The sequence below is a fragment of the Heliangelus exortis genome, chromosome 2, assembly GCF_036169615.1.
Source record: "Heliangelus exortis chromosome 2, bHelExo1.hap1, whole genome shotgun sequence".
Lineage (NCBI taxonomy): Eukaryota > Metazoa > Chordata > Aves > Apodiformes > Trochilidae > Heliangelus > Heliangelus exortis.
In genome coordinates this window covers 36,875,626-36,900,878 of record NC_092423.1, presented here as the reverse complement: position 1 = coordinate 36,900,878, position 25,253 = coordinate 36,875,626, and the positions used below count along the sequence as shown (strand labels likewise).

General features: G+C 38.3%; 1 protein-coding gene across 7 annotated transcripts in view; it reads right to left on the bottom strand.

The window, feature by feature from the left end:
- Window positions 1-2,335: 2,335 nt before the first annotated feature.
- Window positions 2,336-25,253, bottom strand: part of TBC1D5 (TBC1 domain family member 5) — a 311,133-nt gene continuing 288,215 nt past the window's right edge. For all 7 annotated transcript variants that reach the window (XM_071735549.1, XM_071735553.1, XM_071735551.1 and 4 more), the window contains 3 exons: window positions 12,878-12,957; window positions 11,967-12,143; window positions 2,336-6,215 (listed from right to left, as the gene is read on the bottom strand). In XM_071735549.1, coding sequence (XP_071591650.1) covers window positions 5,925-6,215; window positions 11,967-12,143; window positions 12,878-12,957 — 548 coding nt within the window. In that variant the 3' untranslated portion in view covers window positions 2,336-5,924. The remainder of the gene's footprint in view (window positions 6,216-11,966; window positions 12,144-12,877; window positions 12,958-25,253) is intronic.

Here is a 25,253-nt window from a genome sequence, read left to right as displayed (position 1 = left end):
ATCGAGTACTGAAGTCCTCAGATGATGAAGAGCAAACGTTGATCACAGTGACTGACAATCATTTATTCAAGATTAAACAGCTGAAGTTTTTATGGGTTATGTCTGGTGTCACAAAGCTGCCAGATGAGCTTGGCTATGGGAAATGAGAACAAAAGGAGTTTGGGAAGAGGGTCTGCTGGGGAGTTCCCCCAGCACAACTTCTTCACAGCTTAGTAAACATGTGTAATTCATTGCTCATGTTCTCAGAACAATTTTCTCCAGATTTTTGAAAGCCACTGATCTGAAACACAACTCTGAAATACAAGAAGTTCATCGTGGTCCCCAACTCCTTCCTTTAGGTGCCACTGTAAGTTGCACCTTGGTATCACCTGGAGGTTCATTGCTGCAAGTGCAACGCACATTGGGCTGCCAGAGCATCTGCAGATTTTCTGATCAAAGCTCAGTAAGAAAAGACACACGAGGGTAAAGCAAAGGTAGGGACTGCAAGGCAGCAGTAAGCACAGAAGGCAGTAACTGGAGAAAGTAACATTCTGTGTGCTCACATCAAGACCAAACCTAGTGGCTTGCTGGTGGCATGGGTATTATGCTGACTATGGGGGTAAATACCATGGCAATCCATCCACACAGCCATGTCAGTGGCAAATGGAAATCTGCATGGTGGAAGAAGCAAAAAGTAAGTAATCAGATTTTTATAAGAAAAATGTAACACTTCTCTAAACTAGCTGAAATTTATATTGAGACTTGATAACCTCTGCAAGCCTAAATAAGCATTTTTTTTCAACATTTTGATGTATAGTAATCATTGGAGCTTTAAAAAATGTTTCAAGAACAGGCTCACATTTAGGGACATCTACTGCCATGTGTTCTAGGCTGTTGCAAGTCCTCTTATTTATGGGTAAAAATGATGCATCTTTTGTAGTACTGCACAGAGGTATATATTACCCAGAAAGCTCTATGACACTTCTGACAATCTGCTTTTCAGTATCTACTTGATATTTTCTCTAATATTAGAGGGGAATTTAATGCTGATCTGAAAGCAATACTATATTCCCCATCCCCTGGATTTAGTTAGCAGCAGGTAGGAAATCAAGATATTGTGACAACTATTCTTCTATCTCAAGACTATGTAGCAATTTACATTCCAAAAGGTCTCAAATACTGACGTGATAATTTATAGGATCTTTGAATGCTTCTTTGCACTAGTTAAAAATTTCAGACAAACCAATCTCACCACAGTCCCTGAAGCTCACACTGGAAGGTAAAGCTGTGGAAACTTTCTCAGCTCAAAGCTTTGTGACTGCACATGGCAACTTAAGCACCAGAGCTCCCATCAGGGCTCTGGAAATGATTACAGAGTTTTGCATGTTACCACGGAAGACAGTGAAAGTGTCAAATTATTGGGATTTGAAGGATCAAATTCTTATCATTCAAAGGAAGTGCAACTCTATAGTGTCCTCCCTCTGCAGTAGGTGTATTTTAATGCTTCTGCATCTCTGCATCAGCTAGGCTTTTGCAAATTAAAACAAAGATCGGTTTGCACAAACTCACAAACTTACAACATTTAGCCAAACAAGGTACATAAGTGCTACCCGAAGCCCATATTTGAAAATACTTCATATATTTCATATATATCTGAAAAGAAATACAGCTTTTTGTATTTGGTGACATTGCTGTCCTGGTTTCTGCTGTGTTGCTGGTTTTTTTTAAAATTATTTTTCATTTTTATTTAAACTTCTTCTGTTGTACTTATTTCAGCACTGTGGGACCAAATTCTCTGATACAATACTACTGCTGTCAGCTCAGATATTATTTGATTTCACTTAGTTAACTGAAAGAGCAAAACCTGGTGAAATTATGAGTAACTATTATTATTGTTGTTGTTATTATTATTATTATTAGCCTTCTAACTTTGAAAGGATCTGTGATCATGGCAAACTATCTTAGAAGCTCTGTACAAACTCAGAGAAGAAGATGGTTCCTGCCCTAAAGAATCTGTAGTTTAAGAGACTCTCATGCTGCATCACTTCCAGCTCATCATCTGTTTCGGGGGTTATGCACTTTGCCTGTTGCAGAATCCTCCCACATATCTAAAACCTCCCTCACCATTTTAGCAGTTAAATACATTGCCAGCAGCAGGCAAAGAAACTGCCTATCTACATGTTTCAAGTTGTTGTTTCTCTGATTACCTTCTTTCTTTCTTTCATGCTCTTTGATCTCTCAGTTCAGCCAGCTACTGAAGTGGGAGTCTAGCAGCCTTGGTGGCACAGGAAACAGCAATGCAGAGATGGTATAAAATCACTTTAAAAAAAAGAGCACAGATTATGAGACAGTGTAATTACTATTCTGTAGCCAAATGGAAGTTTATTTTATGAAACTGCACCTTTTCAAATCTAGTAAACCATTACAGACATTCACTCAAGACCAAGACATGTAGCACAAAATCAGAAGGATTATTTAAGGGCTGACACTCAGAAATCTGCCCACACTAGGACTGCTGTGTCTGCAGGTAAACAGATAACATTGTAACTGCCAGGCACAAACGAATCTTAAATCTGAATTTTTTATTTTTTAAATAGCTGCCTTGGTGCCATCTTATGAGGACAACATACTGGAGAATCACAGGAAACATTTAAGAATATGAATATGAAAGAATGTACTGAGATTCAGGAAAGTACTGTACAGGTACTGGGATTGTGACAGAGACACAGTGAGATAACTACACCAAGTTTCATGAAGTTGCATAAAACATACTATGTTAAATTCTGGTTTGCTATTTTCAGATACAATACATATGGTAAAATGGGAAGTGTTCTATGTTGTTTGGGTGAGACAAATGACAAGCAGTCTTCTTCCCTGGATCATATATATAAAATCTGATTAAAATATTAATAATAGTTGTGCTTATATAGATGAGATTGTTTTAAAGTTTTTATTCACTCTTGTTCTCAGAAATCACACTTCTAGTATTATAGTAAAAAAAAAAATTCCCTCCTGTTTGAGAAAACAGCAGAAACACAGCCCAGAAAACTTGTTAATTCTTTCTTTAATAAAGTGGGCTAGATGTTCTTCCAGAGTAAAGATACAAAGTTCCACAACTAAATGAATACCCAGTCAAAATATGATACTGCTTTTATGCAGTACTTAAACTGACATGACATGCAAGAAAATTTAAACAGTCATAAATTACAGATGTGAGACAGAACACAACAGTCTCAGATACATATCTTAATTCCATATTAGTTTTCATCATTAATTTGCAATGCATATGATTTTTCTAACTGATTATTGTTATCCATGAACATTATGAGCAGGTCATCTTTGGGGAAAAAGAATAATCTTTTATTTTAAACGGCAGTTTCTTTCTCAGTATACTCTTAACACAATGCAGGACAGGGTGATGACATTTTGTCTAACTTACAAGTTTATGACTTCATAAATATACAAAATTGTAGCTAGCTCCACACTATGATCAAGTATCATATTTGAGATGTGGAAGGACTTGGCATAACCAAAGCACTTTAATGGACTGGAATTCACTCTGATCTTACTTGTGTAATCATCTCTCTGCTTCTGAAGATTTCCATCATATCCCACAGCATGACAGGCATTCAGCTCAGTGGTATTCACTGATTAGTGAGAACTTGTTAGAAGCTCCCAAAACCTTTATATATTTTTAGAGCTGTTTTAAAATATGCAATACTAAAGATACAACTAATTTACAAAAATAAATGAACTGTACAAATCACGCTCTTCCATTGGCAATGAGACTGTTCAAGAAAATAGCAACGTGATCCCTGATACAACCAACCGGAACAGAAATCAAGAGGCTGATACTTAAAAAACTTAAAAAAGAAGTAAAAACACTTTCCCCTGTCAAATACTGGAATCTTTGAAGGCTTATGTATCACAGAATATAAAACTTTTCTCTCTGTCCCCAGAATATTTCTTTCGTCTTTCCATAGGTACCTTTTGAACAGATTCCCCTTGTTGGTGATGTGGCACAAGAACTGCTGAATAGGTTAAGGCTAGAAAAGCTTCAAAGACCTAAATAAATCAACAGCCACCTAATCCCCTGGCATTCATGCAAACTCAGGGAAATAAAATAAACCTGAAAACAGGCGTGCATGCTAAATTCCAAAATTATTTTCTATGAAGCTTAAAATTAAACCAAAATAAACACCTCTCCAAAATGTTACGCATTTAAGATCTTTCATCTAAACAGTCATCTGACTGTTCATATTGCTCAGTCACAGAGACATATGATGCTGTGCCTACTCATAACACTTCAGCATTTTATGATTTTACAAGGCACAAATAATCTCAGAAGAACTACAGAGTGGCTTTTGAGTGTGTAAGGATACGTCAGCTACCATGTAAGTACATGACAATTATCTACACTGAAGTCACTGACAGACCTTGTAAAATCTAAGACCAGCAAACCACATGTCACCTCATCTTTGGAATATGTTATTAACTTCATTTACAATAACATACTAAGAAGCAAATAATTACCAATTCTTAACTCCTTACAAACAGAAGCTTTGTCATGCTTTTAATAAAGTTGTTGCATGGTACAATGTATAAGTATCATAAAAGTAAACAATGAACTTTTTTTTTTTATGTTGTAAGAAGTAGAGTGACTTTCTTGCACTCCTTCCTTAAGCTAGTTCTGTTTAGGTCCTATAAGAGTAGGTGTCCACTCACCACCAGTTTATTTTTGTCCATTTCGAGATTTTAAAGGGATCAGCAAGTGCTGATAACCCCGGTATCTCCTTGAAAAAACTGTTATTAGATGTACTATGTACTTGATGGGAAAGAAATACACTCTTCTGTAGATGAAAAATTTTCTACAGCTAATTAGAAAATTTCTGTTGGTTAACACTGCTGCACCATTATGCTTTTCTTTACTAGAAATGTGGAAATCGTATAGAAATATATGTAAACAGATTCTGTAGAAGAGAATAGTAATGAGACATAAAGTGCTTTTAATTGTGAACAATTCATTTTAGTTTGCACCCTTCCCTGGTAAAGTTATAGCCAAGCTAGTTTTAGTTCAACTGGCTCAGGTCAACCCTATGAAATAAGGTACTTTCCCTTGCACCTACTGTTTTAGCTGTGGTAATCTCAGTAAAATAAAAATGCCAGGGAGAGTAGAAGTAGACAGATACAAAGAGGGAAAGGGAGGAAAAAAAAAGCAGGTAAAGGAAATAAGGCTCTGTTGTATAGGTCCCCATTCTCAAGGAATTTCTCACACTTTCCCCTGCAGGAGAGTGCTGAGGAACAACTACACAAACTTCTGCCTTGAACATACCTCAGGCTACTGCCAGATGAAAATGAAGAAACTGGGATTCCTTAACTGAGAACAAGCCTGCTGCCAGGATGATGCTTTTAATCTTTCTGACATACATTCCCCACTTCTCTAATCACAGTCTCTGAAGAAACCACTATCCTTCCCTCCCCAGAAAACCCAGTTGAACATATTTTGTAAAAGGACAATATTAAATCTAGCTTGTTTTGGCTGCTTCAGGTCTGATGCCAAGTATCTACACATTTCCTAATCTGCTGTGGTACCTAGCACGTCCTATTCTATCTTTTGGGAAAGCAATAGCTCTACAGTAATAAAGCTCCTAAGTAAGATAACTCTATAACTAGGAATAACTGTATATCAGCACTGGGTTTTACTGGGACTGTATTTAAGGCAGGTATTAAAAGGTGACTACTTTTGTTGAAGTACTGCAGATTCATAAATTCAATGTTTGTTTGTTTGCTTGCTTTTTTGTTAATTCAGACTTTTGGCAGCTGAAATGGGTTATCTTTATCTATCTTCCATCCTTATAATCCAAAGAACTATCCAGCCTGTGGAATCATAGGAATTTGAGCTAAGGTGTAAAAACAGACCTCCCAAACTCTCCCAACCTGTTCCTTTAGATGTCCAGTGGGCTGACAATAGCAAAGTCAGAATCCTTGCTGTTATTACTACTGTCATCATCAGGGCTGGAGCTCAGGTTGCTGGAGGAGGCTGAAATAGAGCCCATCAGTGGGTCAGAGAATATCAAAGAAGAACGAGATGGAGCTTCTGGCTTCACCACTGCCTCCTTGTGTGCCTGATGGGACTGCACTGGCTCCAGGGCAGCACTTCTGCCTTCCTCTTCTTTGGAAACCATAATATAGTCATCTGTGCTCTTGCTCTCACTAGTGCTCGAATCAGTTGTAGTCTGTGAAACAACAGCACAGAAAAGAATTAAATTTACTACCAGTTTTACCACTTAATGAGGCTTATTATGCGTATCAGTGACAAGATAATGGAATAAAGGAACAATCATTATCCAAATGTAGCAACGCCTAAATCAAGGAGTAAAAAATTAAGTATTACTTTGGATGAAACAATTTGTTATTTACAAAAGAATAAAAGCTAACACTCTAAAACCACACATTATTAGGTATAACAGCCTTAGGTGTTTCATCATCACAGTGCATCCATGCAGTGATCACAGCAGCCAGGCACCTACCATACATCACACTCATGAAGATTTTCAGTAGTTGTATTCCCACTGCTGTAAGTTTTCTGTATGTAGTAATCCATGGAGAAGCAATGACAAATTTTTTGTTGCTTTGCATGTACAGTGGCATTTTTAAGCTTGTCAGGCAAATGGTAATAAAATAAATTGAAATAAAATTGAAATAAAATATCCTGTGGAAATTCCCCAACTTGTGGAATCTGGGCTGTACACAGACCTGGTTTAGTGTGCACCAGTTCAGGTTTGGCAGATCAGGGCTCCCATGGCTTCTAGGCTCAGTTCTATCTAGAATTTCCAAACTCTACCAGAAAATAGGAGTCTGGGAATTCCTCATTTGTCCAGCTAAACCTTGGAAACGTCTGTCCCTGAGCACTCAGGTAGCAGATTAAGACTACAAATCAGTGTGCCAGAAAACTGGCAACCTTATATTCCAACTAGTCATATAACAAGTTCTCCATAGTTAGAGCTGATAGTAACTAGAAGGGAAAACTTCCATATACAGCAGAGTGGGATTTCTCATGGGTTGGCAACTGGCAGTCTATTAGCTTGGTTGTGACCCAAATGGGCAAAACTTTGCCCTCAGCTCCTACATAGCATAATGTTCCTCTGACAAAAACATGACTGCTTTCTTAGTTGCTGTCACACTATTTTTTTCAGCGTAGCACAACCTGCCAAGCAGCCTGTGGGTACAAGGATCCTGAAGTGGTGTGATACTGAAACCAGTGTATTTGATTACACTAATGTGAGACTGAGAAAAAGGAAAAGAAGTCAAGGGACAGCTGGGGAAATGTGTTATGTCAACACATGTGTCAACTACAAGCCCTTCAGCTGTGACCCTTTCACCAAACAAAAAACGCAAATTTGTTTCAGGGTAAAAGAGAGACTGAAAAAAAGAAACCAGTAACAAAAAAGAACAATTTTTTTTATAAAATAAGAATTGGAATGATATAAAGTTAATCCCTCAGCACAGTACAAAAAATTGGAGTATGGAGGTGCTTGCAAGTATCATCAAGCCACAGCTTGGAGTTATGGTGTCCATGACCTCCATCAAAACTTGCTGAATTTATTATAACAGCTGAAAACAATTTTCCATTGCTCTGGTTGCTGGTTATAATGCAGAACTCTCTTGAAAAGCAGCTGTTCAGCGAGCAAAACCCAACAGTGATTAAGAATGACTGCAATATGAAACAAAGGAGCTGGAAGTCTTTGGTTGGTATTAACATAGTTCCAAATTGTTAGAAGTCACAAACAAGATAAATATAATCTGAACGTGAATATATGGTCAAATGCAGAATTGCTTTCTTCCAAAATTTGTGCAAATGAGGATTCAAACATCTCCCTTTGCAGTAAAATTTTAAAACATCCTGGTTTTATAATTTACAATTTAGTGTGCATTACCTAGTTAGTATGTATGCATAATAATACTATGTTATTATCCAATTACCATCATATATAGTATTCCGTTTTGTAGCTAAGCCATTTTAATACTTTCTCCTTAATCAAGTCCAGAGTACTGACTACAAATTTAAAGGTCCCAATGCAAGACAACTGTCAAACTAATATAAATTTACATCTAGTATTTTTTGATACTAATTAATTTTCCTCAGATGAGGAAAATACCAAACTGAGCAGATTGCTTGTAAAAGTACCAACTGCTATTCTGTGCTCTGTGCTATCAAAACTGATCTCAAACTTCCTGAGCTGTGCAGAACCAGGGTAGCTCAAATGCCAACAACTTCAAGTGCTTTCCATGAAGTTAAAACCAAGCAGATCTATCTTACAAGGAAGCTTCCCTAAGCCTTTCTGAGTTGTCGTTTGTTTTAAATTAGCCTTTTGCTTTCATCTGGTCTGTTTGAAAGGCTGTCTTCAGGAGCTGTCAGTCACTTGGTTGCCATCTCCAGGGGACTAAGGACTCAGGCAGTGCACAGCCATGGCTCTGCTCCACCAACATGTTTGTGGCTGCCTGATTTTGCAGGCACTCAGCACAGCCAGAAGGCAGAGCCAGGTGAGGCTTTTTTGGGAGCTCTAAATGCCACATTCAAGATTTCAGCGCTCTCTCTTCCTCCCCCTGGACAACGTTCCTTTAAATAACCACCACTGTATAATTCACCTGGCTTCTTTCCACACTTCTATTTAAAAGCTCTTAGGGAAGGCATTACAGTATCATTTAGCAAAACTATGCACGTTGTTATCCCAAGCTATCAAGATCATGCTATTTCAGTTGTCACAGCCCTCATATCTGAGTTGGCTCCACCTCGCATAGGTTGTCACCTAGTGACACACTCACCCACCCAGATCAGCATTTTCCTTGCTGGCACCCCAAGGATGCTAATGGGGTGTCTTCCTTTTGGCAGTGAGCCCCAGCAAGAGCCCTCTGTCATAATCACTTTGTGCTGGTGCTGCAGTTTCCTAAATTCTGCTTCCAAAAATGTGCTCTTGCACAGTTAAAAAAAGCATCCTGCCCTTTAATAAAAGGAAAGAAAACTGCTCACCCTGTTTTTTTTGCCATTACGTGTTGCACTTTGCAACGCTCCTTTTCATTCTGCCCACACTTTTTGGTTCAGTTAAAGAGACCTATAGCACACTGAAGTGTCAGAGAAGCAGCACAGCATAGATATTGACTCAAAAATGCTATAAAAGGGCCCCTGTAAATGACTGCCTATCCCTGTCACACACAGGTATTTGGGTACTGATATTTCCAGAGGTAAAATACCTCCTCCTTTCTTCTTCTTCTGCCTGTTTCTGTTTCAGGAAACTCACGCTGACGTGAACCATGTTTTCTCCCATCTGCTGCCACTACTGAATAAATGAAAAATGACAGAATTATACTTCCAGTAGCTTTGAAAGTTAACAACCTTACGCCCGTTGCCATATGGCTTCTCCAAACATTTTTTTTCCTGATGAATATCAGCTAGTAGGACCCAGCTTATTTCGATTGCCTTCAGACTGTGAATGAGTTAAAACCAACTGCAAGGATACAATTCAAGAAAGCCTAGAAGAACAGCAGTTCATTTTGCCTCCTTCTTTGAACAGACATAAAGGCAAGATAATGTGTTAATTATCATTCATTATTTAGCAACAGAAGCCTTCTGTTTGTCAACTGCACACTGCTACCAAAGCCAAACATTCAAAAAAAATGCTCAATTTCTTTAAGCCTTTAGCCTTATTATTTTGCATTTTGGATTTTGCTGCTGTCCTTTCCAAAGAAGGGCTGCATCCTTATCCTCACTTTCCAAAGAGAGATTTCAAGGCAAAAAAGAGGAAGAGCGCTTTTAAAAAAAGTAAAGATGATAAATATATTTACATAACAACCAAGCAAGCACAGAAGACCATGTTTTGATCTCAATTATATGATAGCTACACCTGTAACTTTTCCAGTAATCCTAGAAAATATCCCTGTAATTCCACCACTGTATAAATCCCATCAAATGGAATTACATGTATTACTAAAGTCATAGGACATGTAAATAATATAAAATATATTTAGCGAGAAATGCATTAATGGTGTAGAAATAGTTGCAATTTTTAATCTCTCTGCAGCTCTCAGTAAGTGCTCCAGCTTGATCCAGGGCATCAGTTCAACCCATTTTCTTTACCAGAGCTAAAAGCCTGGGCTGTGGCCCAGTTTGGGCCAACAATTGACCCCATCAATTAACAGCTGAACGTCACAGCCCACTAAATTCAGTGGGTTTATTTTCCTGTGTTTTATTAAAATGGGTTCAAAGTTGTCCTCTTTTTGTTTTATTTCAGTTACCATGGCTAAAGATGATGGGCTTGGAAACAGCACAGAGCATTGGGATACTAACAGTCCTCCCGGACTTCCAGTTCTCAATCCTAATCTTTTATTTTGCTTTCTGTCACAGGGGCTGCTGCTGATTACCATAATTGGAACTTTCAGAAGAAAAGAGGAGAGGAAGCTAATCCATATGAATGTAGTGCACTTCCAAATGTAAACTGTGCAGTGCTGAAGCCTCATTAATGCCCTGCAAGAGCTCAGTTTGTACAACCTCTACTCATGGTGCTTGTAGTTGGCTTTCTAGTAGCCTCCAAAGCTGTGAGAGCCATGGATGCCACTCGGCTCCTGGGGCTGGATATACCCTGACTACACACTGGGATGAGACCAGACCTCATTACATATTGCCTCAAAAGCTTCCATTGGAAAAAAAGCAAAACCTGTGCAGAGCAGGCTTCACCTGCTCCACTCACAATACTGAAAGCTCAAAGCCCCAGCCAGCATCTCACTCAGTGACACACAGTTTACACCAGCACCTGAGTAAGGGCTTCTCCAGAACCAGCAAGGTCTGCACACACTCATACAGCATGTTGGCATTTTATATGGCATTCTACCTTCCAGTTTCTAGACTAAAACCAAGTAAAAATCCTTAAAAAGAAGTGCTATTTGCCATTTTGGCATTTTTGTAGAAAATGCTAGGAGACAAAAACCAAAAACAAGAGATCATTATGTGAATACTCCAGTATGCTACACCAGTTTACCCTATGGCTTTACTGTGGCAGAAAGTAGTGATTGTAATTACAACAGCTCAAAAAGCTAAAAAATCTTTGTGGTAAAACTTTGTTCTTTGAGCCTGCCATTGCTACATTAAAAAAACCCCAAACATAAGTCTTAGTATTGCTTCTAATACTGAAATACAATTAAAATATGATTTTTAATACACTGTGCTGTAACTCAGATGGATTGTAATGAATCAAAACAATCCCATGTCATGATTTGAAAATAAATAAATACTTTGCAATGTAAAGAGTAAACTGACTGGACACAGACTCTGAGGTGACAGTGCTTTCACTGACTTACAACTGTGAGTATCAGTAGTGGGGTGGCAGACTTAACAAAACTCTAATATAGAAATGTAAATATACAAATGTACTTGCTTTTAAGATCACGTTTGAACCAGACTGAATCATAGACCTTTTAAAATGAAAAGAAAATACCTCTTTCTGTGTATGAACTGTCCTGGGACTGGACACTTAGTATGTTTTACATTGTTTACTGATTCAAGGAGAAAGTCAATACAATGGAGGAGAACATAAAAGCAACCTCCTTGCTATTTCCTTTTGGCACTGGCCATGAATACACTGCAATGCAGATAATCAGCTCTTACATAATGGGATTTTAGAGGACAATGAGAATAATCATATGGGAACACAAAACTTACCTCCACTTTTACATTTTTTTTTTTAGGAAAGTCTGCGACTCAACAATCAGAAAGAAGGAACTCCCCAAACACTGGGTGACACCTCAGCATCTGTGTGTGGAGCATAAGGCTGATGGAAGTAGCATGGTAGTTAGTGAGACACTTTTAACCATGGCTCCATATGCACCAGCAATGCTGATGTGTTCCCATGTAATGTCTGGACATGCTAAAGGAAGTGTCCAAGAAATATCAGGCGAATTCCATCAATGACCTGTTTGAGATACTCTTATCTTACCTGTTGTCCTGAGCTGAACTGTTGCTTTGCCACAGCAGATCCCTTTAGGACATCAGCTGTCCCCTTGCTTTGACTGTTGGAACAGTAATGATCATCAGCTATCATGATTTGCTCATTTTCTTCAGCTTCCAGCTGGCTCTGGTTGAAACGCAAGGAACCTTTCAGGATGTCTTTGATCTGTTGTTGAATGGGAGCGGAAAAAACTTAATTTAGAAATTTGCAGGAATTCTAAATTTTCTAAAGCTCCATGCAGCATTCTTTCGTATACCATTTCCACAAAATATTTGCTTTTAGGAAACATGAAGCAAGTCAGTGTTCATAAATATTTATCAACTAAAGATATAAATATCACTCAAATGTGACCATGTCAGAGACTGGAGAACAAGCATCCAAGAAATCTAAAAAGAAATTGTAAAGATTATTCCCTACCTTGTTACAGATTTAACATATGTCACACTGCCCCTGATAAAATGGATTTCAAGAGAGCAGAAGGCAGTATAAACAGAGCTCCGCAGCATTCTCATTTTATGTATGTAGCATTTTTTCTTTTAATTTAATGGCATTCAAGTATTTTCCCATTTAAATAATGGTGACATAGGCATGACTATTGCCTAGCATGTACATTTTGCAATAATAAAAAATACTTAAATCCAGAACTCGGTGTTGCACTGCCTCGGTTCTGGCTTGAGGCCTCCAGAACTTCTCAGGGAGCAAATACCATGCAAGTCATTTAAACTCTTTATAGCTGACTTTTACCTTCTTAAATAAAAGTACGTTGCAATGCTTGATGGATTAGTAACAGTAAAACAGCTGCAAGACAAAACAGCAGTGTAGAAAAGGAATAAAAGAGAAGAAAAAAAGTAAAGGATTAATAGAACTGAAAGGTAAAAGAAGTTTAAGTTAAGCAATACCTGCTTCAAGCCAGCCAAGGAAACCAGAATCTCATCTTCTTTTTCCAAGCGTTCTTGTAATATGACTTCTTGGATATTTCCTGCAACATCAAAAGAAAATTCCCTAAGTGATCTCCAACATTCTGCCAACTTACCACTGATCTATGCTCTCTCTCAAACAAAAAACAAACCTGTGACCTGCAAACAATTTCACAGAGACCCAGAGGCTGACAACCTTATCAGCTGGGGAGGGGAGGCCAGCAACAGCCTGGCATGGCTGCCAGTAGACCCCCAGCATCACTGTGGGACATCCTCTGCCCCACTATACCTATTGCCTCAGACTACAGCTGGCACCTAGGAGAGAAAACATTGGCCTCTATGGATAACAAAGCTACAGATGTCTTTGAGCCTGCACATGCTTTGGAAAGCACTCAAAACCATTTGTAAGAATCTGTTGCAGCTTGAAGAACGGGTTAGGGTGGGAGTTCAGCAATCTTCATCTCAACCCTGCGGCCACTGCAGATGCTAGAACACTCTTCTTTTTATAAAGACTGGAAATTTTGTTCCCTTTCCAATACTTTCCCTTTATGTAAAAGATCCAGGGCTGAGCAAAATTTGATGAAAAGAGCAGTGCAGTACTTCCACTTCAGAAGGAGGACTCCTGCCTTCCAGACCTACATTGCTGTCCTCCAAGGATGCATTTCAGTCATCTGGTATAGAGTGTTTGCAGGAGTGAGGGCTGGAGGCTGCCCAACACATCAGAGCTGGAGCTGTGGTGGGTCCTCCTTGCACTAGGGAAACCCCAGGCAATGTGGCAGTCCAAACCAGCCCAGAGAAGTTTTAGCTCCAATAGATCTGCAGACTCTTTCAACTATGTCAGGTCCCTCTCCAGCCTCCTAGCTCCTGCTTTCCTATTTTCCTCATCTCTAAGAAAACAGCAATGATTCCTAGTGACACGGTGTCTGTCAACTAAAAGTGACAGGATAATCTTTTGTGCCCCTCCTGTCTTACAGATGCAGAGCTGAGCCCAAATCCCTCTTTGGCACCCATTTGGGAACAACACTTTGCTTCTCATGAATACCTGTGTCTTAGGTCCTTCACAATTAGAGCTTTGTACCATTAATCCACACCTGCATTACATTTGTTTGTTTTTAAAAACAACATCCTACATGATCAGGGCCTGAACTAGTGAAAAGCTGAAACTGTTGTCACAGATTATGGTGACAAGGAAGAACACGATGACATTGCCAACTTTGACAAAACATGAAGTTTCAAGGAAAAGCATTGAGCAATTAGGTGCAAGTTTTGTGTTTACAGAATAAATACCAAAAGAGTAAGATGTGGGAGGCTGGACAAGAAGAAAGATTAAAAGTAGAGAGGTGGATTTAAAACCCACATACAAAAATAGATGTTTAGAATTGCCTGGGGGCCAGAAATCAGTATATTAGGGTATAAGTGAAGAATAGAAAGGGCAAAGGGGAGAAGGGATCCAAGCTGGAACAATAATAAACTCCTAAAGAAGCAATCTGAAAATCAGAAGGAATAAAAAAGGCGTGGAGCCATGAAAGGCAATAAGTGATGAGAGTTCATGGAAGGTGCTGATCAAGGTCAAGAACAATAGCGGGAGTTGGACAACTCAGCTTTGCCTAAGCAGCCTATCTGAACAAGGAGATCCATGCTGACCTTACTTGGTCCTCATTATTTACCATACACACACACACATATATAGATATATATATAGCAGCAGTGTCTTGCAGCAATAAAATCAAATGTAGTGCAATTGAACAACTAGAATACACAGAATTGAACAGCTAGAATACATTTTGCATCAGAAAGGCACTGACTGCATTATGGAGGCTCCTATAATATACAACTGGATTTTTCCATAATTATGTAGTACCATGAATTGAGAGAAAGCATAACTAGTTCAACATCTTAGTAGCTTCTTTTACATTTTACATGGATACTATCTAGTCAAATTCAACTGTCTTTTCCATTTGGCAGCATCAGAAAGAAAAAGATTTTGTTAGTGTTTGATCCCCACATAAATTAAAACCATATGTTAAAAAACCAAGGTATGCTTACTGACTAAGCAGATGGACCAAGAAAATAATTGAAAACAAATCTCCTGAACACCAAATAAGGGAAATCTAAAAAATCAGGACAGTAAGAACAAGAGAATTAAAGCTAAAGAGCATTCCACATGACATTGAAATAATCTACTATTATTTCTCTTCTTTAGAGATGTTTATAAGTCATTATTTCAAAAAGTAGAAAAGAATCCATCTTTGTTACAAAAACCAGCTGTAACCATGTTTGAAGAGCCAGTACATTGAGCCATGTCTAAGAACATGGAAATGGAACTGTGATAGCCAGCAGTAAAAACTAATAAAAATGTTTGTACCATCATGTATTTGCTTTAGCAAAATTAATACCAGATTTTAATTTTAGTTTCAGAGACAAAAGATTAAGAGAAAAAAAGGTTGGTAAGGAAGTAAAACTTTCTAATATTTAACTGTTGAATTTCTAATATTTTTCCTTCAATTTGCAGTATGTTTTAATTACCGTGTGACATATGGCTTGGATAGATAGGGTCTGTTCTTTTTAAAGAGTTAAAATCACTAAAATGTGTTTCAGAAATATTTCCAGAGTTTGCATTATGACAGAATTTTTGTCTCATAAAAGCACACTTCCACTTAACCTAGAAAAACACCCCAAGATGCAAATCAATGTAATCAGCCACTTCCCCCACCCCCTGCCCCATTAAGTAACAGTTGTGACATAAGGTCATAAATTAGGATGTCTTTCTCTAGTACAATGAAGCAGAATGAAGGCTTCTCTGTGGAATTGTCAATGAATCTTTCTTCTTCTAAATATGCCCTTGAACTGCACATGGCTTCTAATCTACTACCCTCATCCATTTTGAATGCTGAGTTTATTATCTACCAAATAAACTGTAAGTATGGAACCCAAATTTTCAGCGCTCATTCTTTGTCCCTAGGTAATGACTAGAGAGGAATTAAAAAAAATAATAATTTCTTAGATGAGAGAAGCATATGGACAATGTGATTTTGCATTAATCCCTCCTCGCTCACATCCCCCTGCTGGGACCACCCTTTACAATCCCTGCCAACTGGAAGCTGAGGGATGGCAAGGGACTGGGTATTGCAGCTCAGCACTCCCAGGAATGGCTCTGCCAGGGGCTCACAGCTCCTCACCAGAGGGATCTCCATCCAAGCCTCTTCCTGCTGCTGGGGGATCCCACAGGGCAGTCAGTTCCTGAGGTGGACTGGACAAAAAGCTTTATATACCCTTCTCAGTCACAAAAGATACCTTTCTTACTGTAAATACTTTTTAAAGCACTAGCTCTGGTAAGGGTGCTAGGAAGCATAATATTTGATGTGATATTGCTCAGCTGAAGGGCTTTTACATTGAGCTGAGATGTATTGTTTAACTATTTGTCCTTCATAGGAGATGTTACTACATTTTGATAGAAGTGCTTTATGTATATAAATTAATTGGCCATGTATTGATTTTTCCTTATTCAGTGCTCTGTATCAGTACCTCACAGGTTTAATTATTTTTAATCATAAAACAATAGCTATCTTTTTAAAAAAGCCCTACAGATATCAATTAGGAGCTGAAAACACCTTCCTACCTGTAAAAACACATTGATACAATGAATCAAACAAATTGATTATGTGATCTCTAGATTATTCAAAACCAATTCCTGTTTGCAGATATGCTATAAATATCTATCATATTTGTACAGCTCTTATTAAAAAGTTATCAGATCCTATGATACTTGTGAGACTAAGACTAAGGTAAAATATTTCTAAATATTTCTGGCTATTTTTTTTTTTCCCCAGCAAGATTGAGTTGATGTAAAATGCTTTCCGGAGAAAAAGAAAATATTTCTGTTTCAGTCAAGTTCTTATCAGGAGAAAACCAAAGGTGAAGTTTGCAACCTCTCATCTGGTAGTCAAAGCACTGCTGTGATCTGTGGACCCCCAGACAGACACTACTTGAATCTGGATTTGTTTCAAAATTGTACTAACAAATCTCCTAAGTACCACAGAATAAAATGTCACATGCTAACTGTACTCTTGACTAAGCCTCAGAAATACTGGTACTGTAAAACCAGTTATCTTCAGAAGTGAGGAACATTATCCACTATCATGGCTGCCCTCAAATAAGACCCACAACACAAGGGATGCCTTTTACATAATTGATTAGCATTAATTTCTGGTAGTTCCTGTCATTTTAGCAGACGCATTTAAGTTTGATAGATACTAGACCAGTAAATCAATAATTATTTGCTTAGTAAGACATAATCAGCTGCTTTCACACACTTTAAAGCCAACTACAACTACAGTCCACCAATAAGCAGATGACTGCATCTCTGTTTTCTTCAAAAACATAGAAAAACAATGTTTCACCTAGTGATCTGGGTAGCAAGGGGCTAGCTGAAACAGCTGAAGAGCTAAGAAGAAACATATTTTTCATTTCTTGCTCTTACAGTTAACACTAATTGTAAGTTCATATGCAACTTACTGTGTATGTAATTTTCAAAAAACACCAAGATTTCTATTTCCTTTCTCTAATTTCTGGAATTTAAACTGAAGATGAAAGAGGAAAATAATCCACAGTAGCTCCTAGCAGGCAAATTAGAGAAGGTTTATGCTCTTTGATGGCTGAACTGCTACATATTGCATGATGGTGTGGGCAGTCACTGTGAGCCAGGGGAAGGGGTTGTTCAAATCTTTTCTCTCTGAATATGGAAAAGCTGTTAGGCTTGCCCTAATTAATTTGGAGGGTTATTTTAGTTATTAAGCTAACTTTTCACTGAAAATTTTGCTTGCATTCAATACGGACTTCGCAAAAAGCCCACTCAGAGCTGCATTAGATGAGTGGGAAGATCAGTCTGCTGGAGACAAGGTACTCTGAGGTATTCCTTCATGCACATCCATCTTCTCCTCTTCCCTTCCACCAGAGAAGCAGGAGATAGGAAGAGCTCCGGCCCTGTGGGATGGAGGCACAACATGGATTTAACTTTAGATTGACACAAAATCAGCCGGAGGTGGAGAAGACTGAACCTGGGAATAACTTTAATGTCCTTGTTCTCTTGGATTCTTTGTTTCTCTCCTGTACCACTGTCATTTTGCAGTGCATCTCTCTCCTAATGATTTCTATTCATAGTCAGTCTCTGTGGGGCCTTTCCAGGAAGATGATACCCGCTGAGAGGAGCTAAAGCAAAATAGCTGCAAGCTTTATTATGAATGCTGCCTTTCTACTACTAGCTCCTGATCAGTGACTTGTGAACAATCAACAGTGCCAGAATCATGCTAAACCAACTTTTTTCACGCTTCCTTTCCACTACTGAGAAGGCAGCTCCAGCCCAGGGCAGGCAGCAGTAAGGGGAGAGCTGAGCAGATTAGTTGCCCTTTTTATTCTCCCAAAAGAGGAAAGAAAAAAACACCCTGCAGATTTCCCATAGATTTCAAGGCGCAGCCAGCTCTCTGGATTCGTATCAGACTTTTTCTATGGTCATTTTTATGAAACCAGGGTTTACAGAAGATGGTCCCAGCACTTCCTCCACAGAATACTGTCAATAGCTAGATGGCTTTTCACTACCAAGGAAGGATGGGGAACATAGCTTCTGAGAATCAATTTTTCTCTCTTTTTGCAAAAAATATTTCATACCTGGACCAGACTGGACTTCGAGCAATTGGACATAGCATCTAGAATTTAGTTGTGCTTTGAGAGATTTTTAGAGGGATTATGCAGTATGACACAGTGATATTGCTGTTCAAGAATGCAGCTCAGAATACTTCCAAATACCTTAAGGACCTTGAAAATGAAGTATTAAATAATTTGCAAAGTGTTGAACTCTTGAATATATTTACACCTAACATATGTACATGTGCTGTACATACTTCTGATTCACATATATGTGTCATGTGTAGGGCATTAACACATTATCAGTATTTAATGTGTGGTAATGCTTGTGACATCAGAGAAATGTCACAATCTGAGTCACAGATGTTGAGAAAATGTCATGAAGTAAACTTGTCCATCCCTTGCTCAAAGACAAGATGAACTCTTAACTATAAACTCTAATTTACACAAAATAAGCAAATTATCACCATGCTTAACACTCAGGTCAATACCAAGATGTATCAGGACATCGTGTGCGTTCAAAGAGAATATAAAAAAGCAGGGGCACCATGCATTATGTGGTCCATATTCCCCCCTCTCAATTCTGCTCACTAAAACTCTTTACCCATGTCTACAAACTTCTACTAGGACCATGAGCCTCTTGAGCAGCTGCAAGCAACATACTTTTCTTAAAAGTCCAAAGCAAGCTTTTTTCTCTGTCTCCTGCATAATTACTCGCTTCTTGTTGCTGTTTACATTCACTGGAAATAAAAAACTACTCTGTTGAAAAGTGACAAGCAAATGACAATTTGTTCTGTGTAACTGACCGAAAAACTTAGCAGACATAAGAAAGTGAAACCTGTCCTGGTTTGGGCCAAGATAGAACTAATTTTCTGGCTTGTAATTTTGCTTTTAGCTAAGTCTCTTGTAAGTAGCTGTACTTTCTGAAATTAACAGCAAGTTTCCCAGTCAGTGTCTGCTTCTAGGACTGGTAACACTCAATATTTACACTTACAGATAGAGAACAGTCTGCAGAACCAAGGCCACTGCTCAGTTCTGAGGAAGATCTTATGCTCAGGAAAGAGAAAAGGTATAAAGAGGTCACACCTGCAGCCCTCCTTTAGGGAGGAGTGGACAAGATAAATGACCAAAATTGACTTAACAGAGTATTCCATCTCCTATGCATCATACTCAGTATAAATTTGAGGGATCACGAGGGTCAAACCCCTTTCCCTTCCTTTGGCCTTCCTATTTGCCCTTCACCTTTACCCTTCTTCTGTTCCTGTTTGCTTCAGCATCCTGGGAGGATTCCATCCATTTGCCTGCCTGTGGTCCTGATCCGTGCCAGCCCAAATCTGTGTGTTCCTGCCTCCAGCTCCCGACTGCTGCTGAAACCAGGAATCCAGCCTGGACTTTCCCAGGGCTGCTGGTGGTGATGTGAGCATTATTAGGGGGAGGGGAGAGGAATGTGGTATCGGTTTTCTCTGTATTTGTATATATTTAACAATTTTTCCTTTTTATTATTATTGCTTCATTAAAGCTGTGTAGTTTAGTTCCCAACCCATAAGTCTCTCTGCCTTATTCTCTCTCCTTTCTTTATCAGGGAAGGGAGGGGGATTCATAGACAGCATCTGTCATTTCATAAATTGCTGTCCCAGTGTTAAACCACGACAAAACCTTTCCCAAGTGGAAACCATACATTTTCACTTCCTTATGATCTAAACAGTTCAGACTACAAGAGATCACAGACACTGCACCTTAAAATTGCTACACTTGTGTAAAAGACAGTTACTGTGGATAAGGTAGAGATTTCTAAAATGCAAAGTTTTCTGCTTGTGTGGTTCAACTCATTAACACTCTTCCTGATTTGACAAGCAAAATGATTGTGGTAAATGCTATATATAAAGTTGGATTAGATTGAGAGTTTTGTAAGTAAATGTCCATAAATGCTTGAAATTCCATTCCAAACATTCTTAAGGCATTTTCTACAATGCGTGTCATAAATAAATTAAATGACAAGTTGTGAAAGCTTTTTTAAAACTTCCTATGAAATGATTTTCTCCAGTATAGACTTATGATATTATCTCAGCCTGTGTTAATAAATACTTCTGAATACATCACCACGAAGTTTTCTTCAATTGATCATTGTTTAGAGTTTTTCTTATTTGAATGAAAAACACTGCTGCAGTTACTATTTTCTACTGTGCTGTCAACCTAATTGCTCAGTGAGGACTTAAGGAAACAATTAAGCATACAAATTATTTCATTCCAGTTAGTTTTAGTGTTTGATCTGTGTGGAGAAACTTGTGTGGTGTCAAAAGAACTTGGGTGGTTATTTCTGTATGTAAAACATAAACCCTGTCACATTTTATGCTCTTTTTCACTGTTAAGACTTTATTACAAAAGGCTACTTCATTCTTGAAAGACTGAGGGTCAAAGAACCTCATTATTAACTCCTCCGACAACTTCTACATTGTGGATTAGGTACATCAACATTAAATTACTTGGATATTTACCCAGTTAACTGGTATTAGATAACCATAATTGAATAACTCATATTGAGGGTGTGTTGATTTTAGCCTGTGCAAGTATTGCCTATGGAAACAGAAATGTGATGGATAAATATCAGTTAAAATATCGCATGCAAAAGGTTGGTCTACATTTCACCATTAAAAACACCCACACTTTTCTGTGCTATGAAGCTGGTGAAATGGTGCTGTCATTCAATAAAAAAGGATGTGGCAGCCTATTTCAGATTAAAATCTAGAGGACTTGGGTAATTTTTGTTTCTCCTGAGGTGAATTCAACATCAATGAAGACAACTGACACTGACACAGGAGATGATACATACAACCAATACATGCTACTAATGTGTATTTCCTACAGCTGTTCTTACCTGGAAGAAAAGCTAAAGCACCAAAATTAAAGGCTACTATGTAGGAAGTATACTGGGTTTAAAACAAAGGCTTTCAATTTTCCAGTAATATACACAAGTTATGGTACCTGACTGCAGATACAGATACAGGATTTCTCAGTTTTCTTTAAGAAAGGTTGATATCATAAATACACTTACTTGAAGTGTATTCAGGAGGCAGGGAAAAGGGGGCTGATTATAAACCTCACTGTATCATTGAAACTATTCAATGTTAATTATGTCTAAAACTTTTTTTAGTGATTTTTTGAGAGTTTTATGATTACCCTGTGGTTATTCCTTCATTTAAGAAATCACAGTCTATTATCTATATTCTCTCTGTTCACATCAAGCTTTTGTTTCTTAATAATTTCTGTAATAGAAGAACACACCAGTGTTAAATGTGCCATGAGAAAATAGGGCTGTACTATTAAAATCAGTTTTATGCTATTGAAAGACTTTTTAAGTATCCACAGAATTTATTTGGCTTTTGTGTACTATGATTACAATTCTTGTTTTGTTGCCCAAGAAGCTGGATGTAGAAAAGTAATGCATTTGCTTAGTACAAGAGATTTTAATTTACACTAGTTTTGACTTGAACTGGTTTAAAAAAAAAAAAAAGAAAAAAGACAAAAGAAGAAACTGTGAGCTCTAAGACATATTTGTAGCAAAAGTTCTTAGGACTGGATTGTTGACAGGAGAGCTGGATTTATTGCCTGGATTTTAAGTGAAAAGCAAGTCAACCCAAGGTGTGAGGTGTTGTTACATTCACATTAACAAAGCCAATTAGCATCTCATGTTGAAGGAAAGCCATTTTCCTCTGTTGCTTTAATTTTGTTCCCTGAACTTTTGCAGTTTTGATAAATGTATTGATTTTCTGCTTGCTACTTCTGTACAGTTTTGAGTCATCCTGCTGCTCTGTTCTGAAAATGGGGACTTCTCCATGTCACCTGGTCCATCTACCTATTGCAGGCACACGGTGTCATTCTTGGGGTGCCCTACACAGGGACAGGAGTTGGATTTGATGATCCTGATGGGTCCCGTCCAACTCGGCAGTTGATTCTAAGATGATTCTAAGATTTAGGAAGGATATCGAGGTCCTGGAGCAGGTCCAAAGGAGGGCAACCAGGCTGGTGAAGGGACTCGAGCACAGATCCTATGAGGAGAGGCTGAGGGAGCTGGGGCTGTTCAGCCTGGAGAAGAGGAGGCTCAGAGGAGACCTCATCACTGTCTACAACTCCCTGAAAGGAGGGTGTAGCCAGGGGGGGGTTGGTCTCTTTTCCCAGGCAACTCTCAGCAAGATAAGAGGGCACGGTCTCAAGTTGTGCCAGGGGAGGTTTAGGTTGGACATGAGAAAGAATTTCTTTACTGAGAGGGTGATCAAGCATTGGAATGGGCTGCCCAGGGAAGTGGTGGATTCTCCATCCCTGGAGATATTTAAAAAGAGACTGGATGTGGCACTCAGTGCCATGGTCTGGTAACTGCAGCGGTAGTGGATCAAGGGTTGGACTTGTTGATCTCTGAGGTCCCTTTCAACCCAGCCAATTCTATGATTCTGTGATTCTATGATTCTAAGTAGCTCTGTAATAATAAGCAAACCAGTGACTATGGTAAAGTTTAACTATAATAATGCCAAAATAATTAAACAATTCAGCCATGACAGAATTTAGGTCCTGCCTAATTTAGGTTTTAGAATTTAGGTTTTTATTCCTCTAAAGCTGAATTCAGGAGAGTTCCCAATGCCTAAGAGATGCTGGGAAGGCAAGGGTAGATTGTCTGTGGCCATCAGCAGCAGGGAGGTGTTCACAACACAAATGGAAGGAAGCTAGAGGCCAATGAAAGCAAACAATGTGACATGAATTCACTGAAAGAAGCCAGGAAATCTGTTAGTTAGGTAATGCTCGGTGCATAAACTTTATTAATTTTATGTTCTACTATGTCCAGACTATTGGGATGAAAGAGTTTGTAGGTGCCAGCCACAGTCAGACTTTCAAGACTGGCACATTTATGGTAGAAAGAAAGTAGCTCTGTATCAGCTGAACTGTGTGCTTCTAACCTTAAGAATTGCCCTCTAGGGAAAAAGGTGGTTAAAATTCATGGGGCATGAAGAATTACACTTTTATTCGTCCTACATATATATAGAGAGCATGATCAGAAATCAGGGTCTGAAAGTCATGCTATACAACAAAAAGTTGTTTCCCAGTAACCATTCCTATATTTGGTTTAATAAATTTGTTAATGTTCTTTATTTATAAGCTGTTTTGATAGGCTATTTTTCATCATAATTTTTAACCAAAGGAACAATCCCCTTAGACTCACGAGGCTGAATTTGATGTGGCCTTTTTCATTTATAGCATTTCTAGTCATACTGAGTTTATTAACTATTAATTTTTTTATTTATGTCCCAAGCATATGAGAATTCATTTAATGCACTTACTTCCTCAACAAATGCTGAAGTACTTCATTTCAACTCAGGGCAGCAGAAAAATTTCCTCTTCATTTTATCCTTACAGAAATTTCCTAACTTTTCATCTCACCACATGATACATAAAACAAGAATTCAGTACTATATTGCATACATTTAACAACTACTGCATCTAGTTTTTTATTGAGCAATATATCAGCCCCTAACCAATGAGCAACAAAGTCAACTTTCTCCTTTCCCTACCCCACTGCAAATGATCTTTAAAATGAAACACATCCTTGTAACAATTGCATTGGTTATTAAAGGAGTGATGGACAAAGACAGTCTAATTAAGTTTTTAAAGAAGCTATTTCATAAAATAACTAAAATTATACCATTCCATAAGGTTTTATTCCTGTATTTTTATATTTTTCCTTCCTTGCTCATAGTGTTTGCAATACTCACAGTGAAAAGGTGGCTTTGAACTGTGTTTAATGACTCTTCCAAATAAAATTTGCCTGGGAAATCTCAGGAAATGTAAGTATAAATGAATCTCACATCTGCAAGCATTGCCTGATGGAAGTGATAGGGACACATCTTGTGATCACAGAGCTCTCAGAAGACCTGGGCATTTTGGAAATATGTACAGTAATCTACAGGCTATCTATGAAAGCCAAGAGCTTGCATGACATTTTTTACAAGAATGGGAGATGAAAACATCATCTTTCCACATCCCTTCCATAATCCACACTGGAGGGGCAGAGATGTACTGGAACACTGCTGAAGGACACAGCAAGATATCACAGATAGCAGAATTCACATTAGAAAATGCTTTCTAAAGACAACCCAGCCAGCCCTGTATGGATAACTCAGCGAAGGATTTATTTATTTATTATATGGTTTTGCAGAGCCAGGATGCTTAAGTATAAAATTAACAGATGCGAGTCAGAGTTTAGAGGTTTTTGTGATGTTGTCTCAAATATGAGAAATTACTTTAAACCTTGAATATTGAGCAAGGTATTTCTGAGGCCCACCTCCATGTCACACTAGCAGCTAGCTCGAGTTTACCAGTACCAGTATAAAGATGAAGTCAATAAGACCAGGCAGACTTAGATTCTTTCTGTATAATTAGATACCTTTGGACATATTTCTAGGGTGTTGTGGAGAACCCTGTGTGCTAGCTTTCTGCAGAGCTGGTACGAGTCTCAGGGCTTATTAGTTGAGGCTCTATCCTGTGAGAACGCAACTAAATTGCTTCTGAATCTCAGCTAGCTGGGGAAGCAACCTTCTGCATTTACATAGTGCTGCCCCTTAAGCAAAAAGGGGCTTGCAGAAGCAAGCATGGAATGACCTTAGTTTCTTCTACTTTCATAACCTGATAAATTGCCCATCAAAAAAGAATAGTTTCTATATAAAGATCCTCA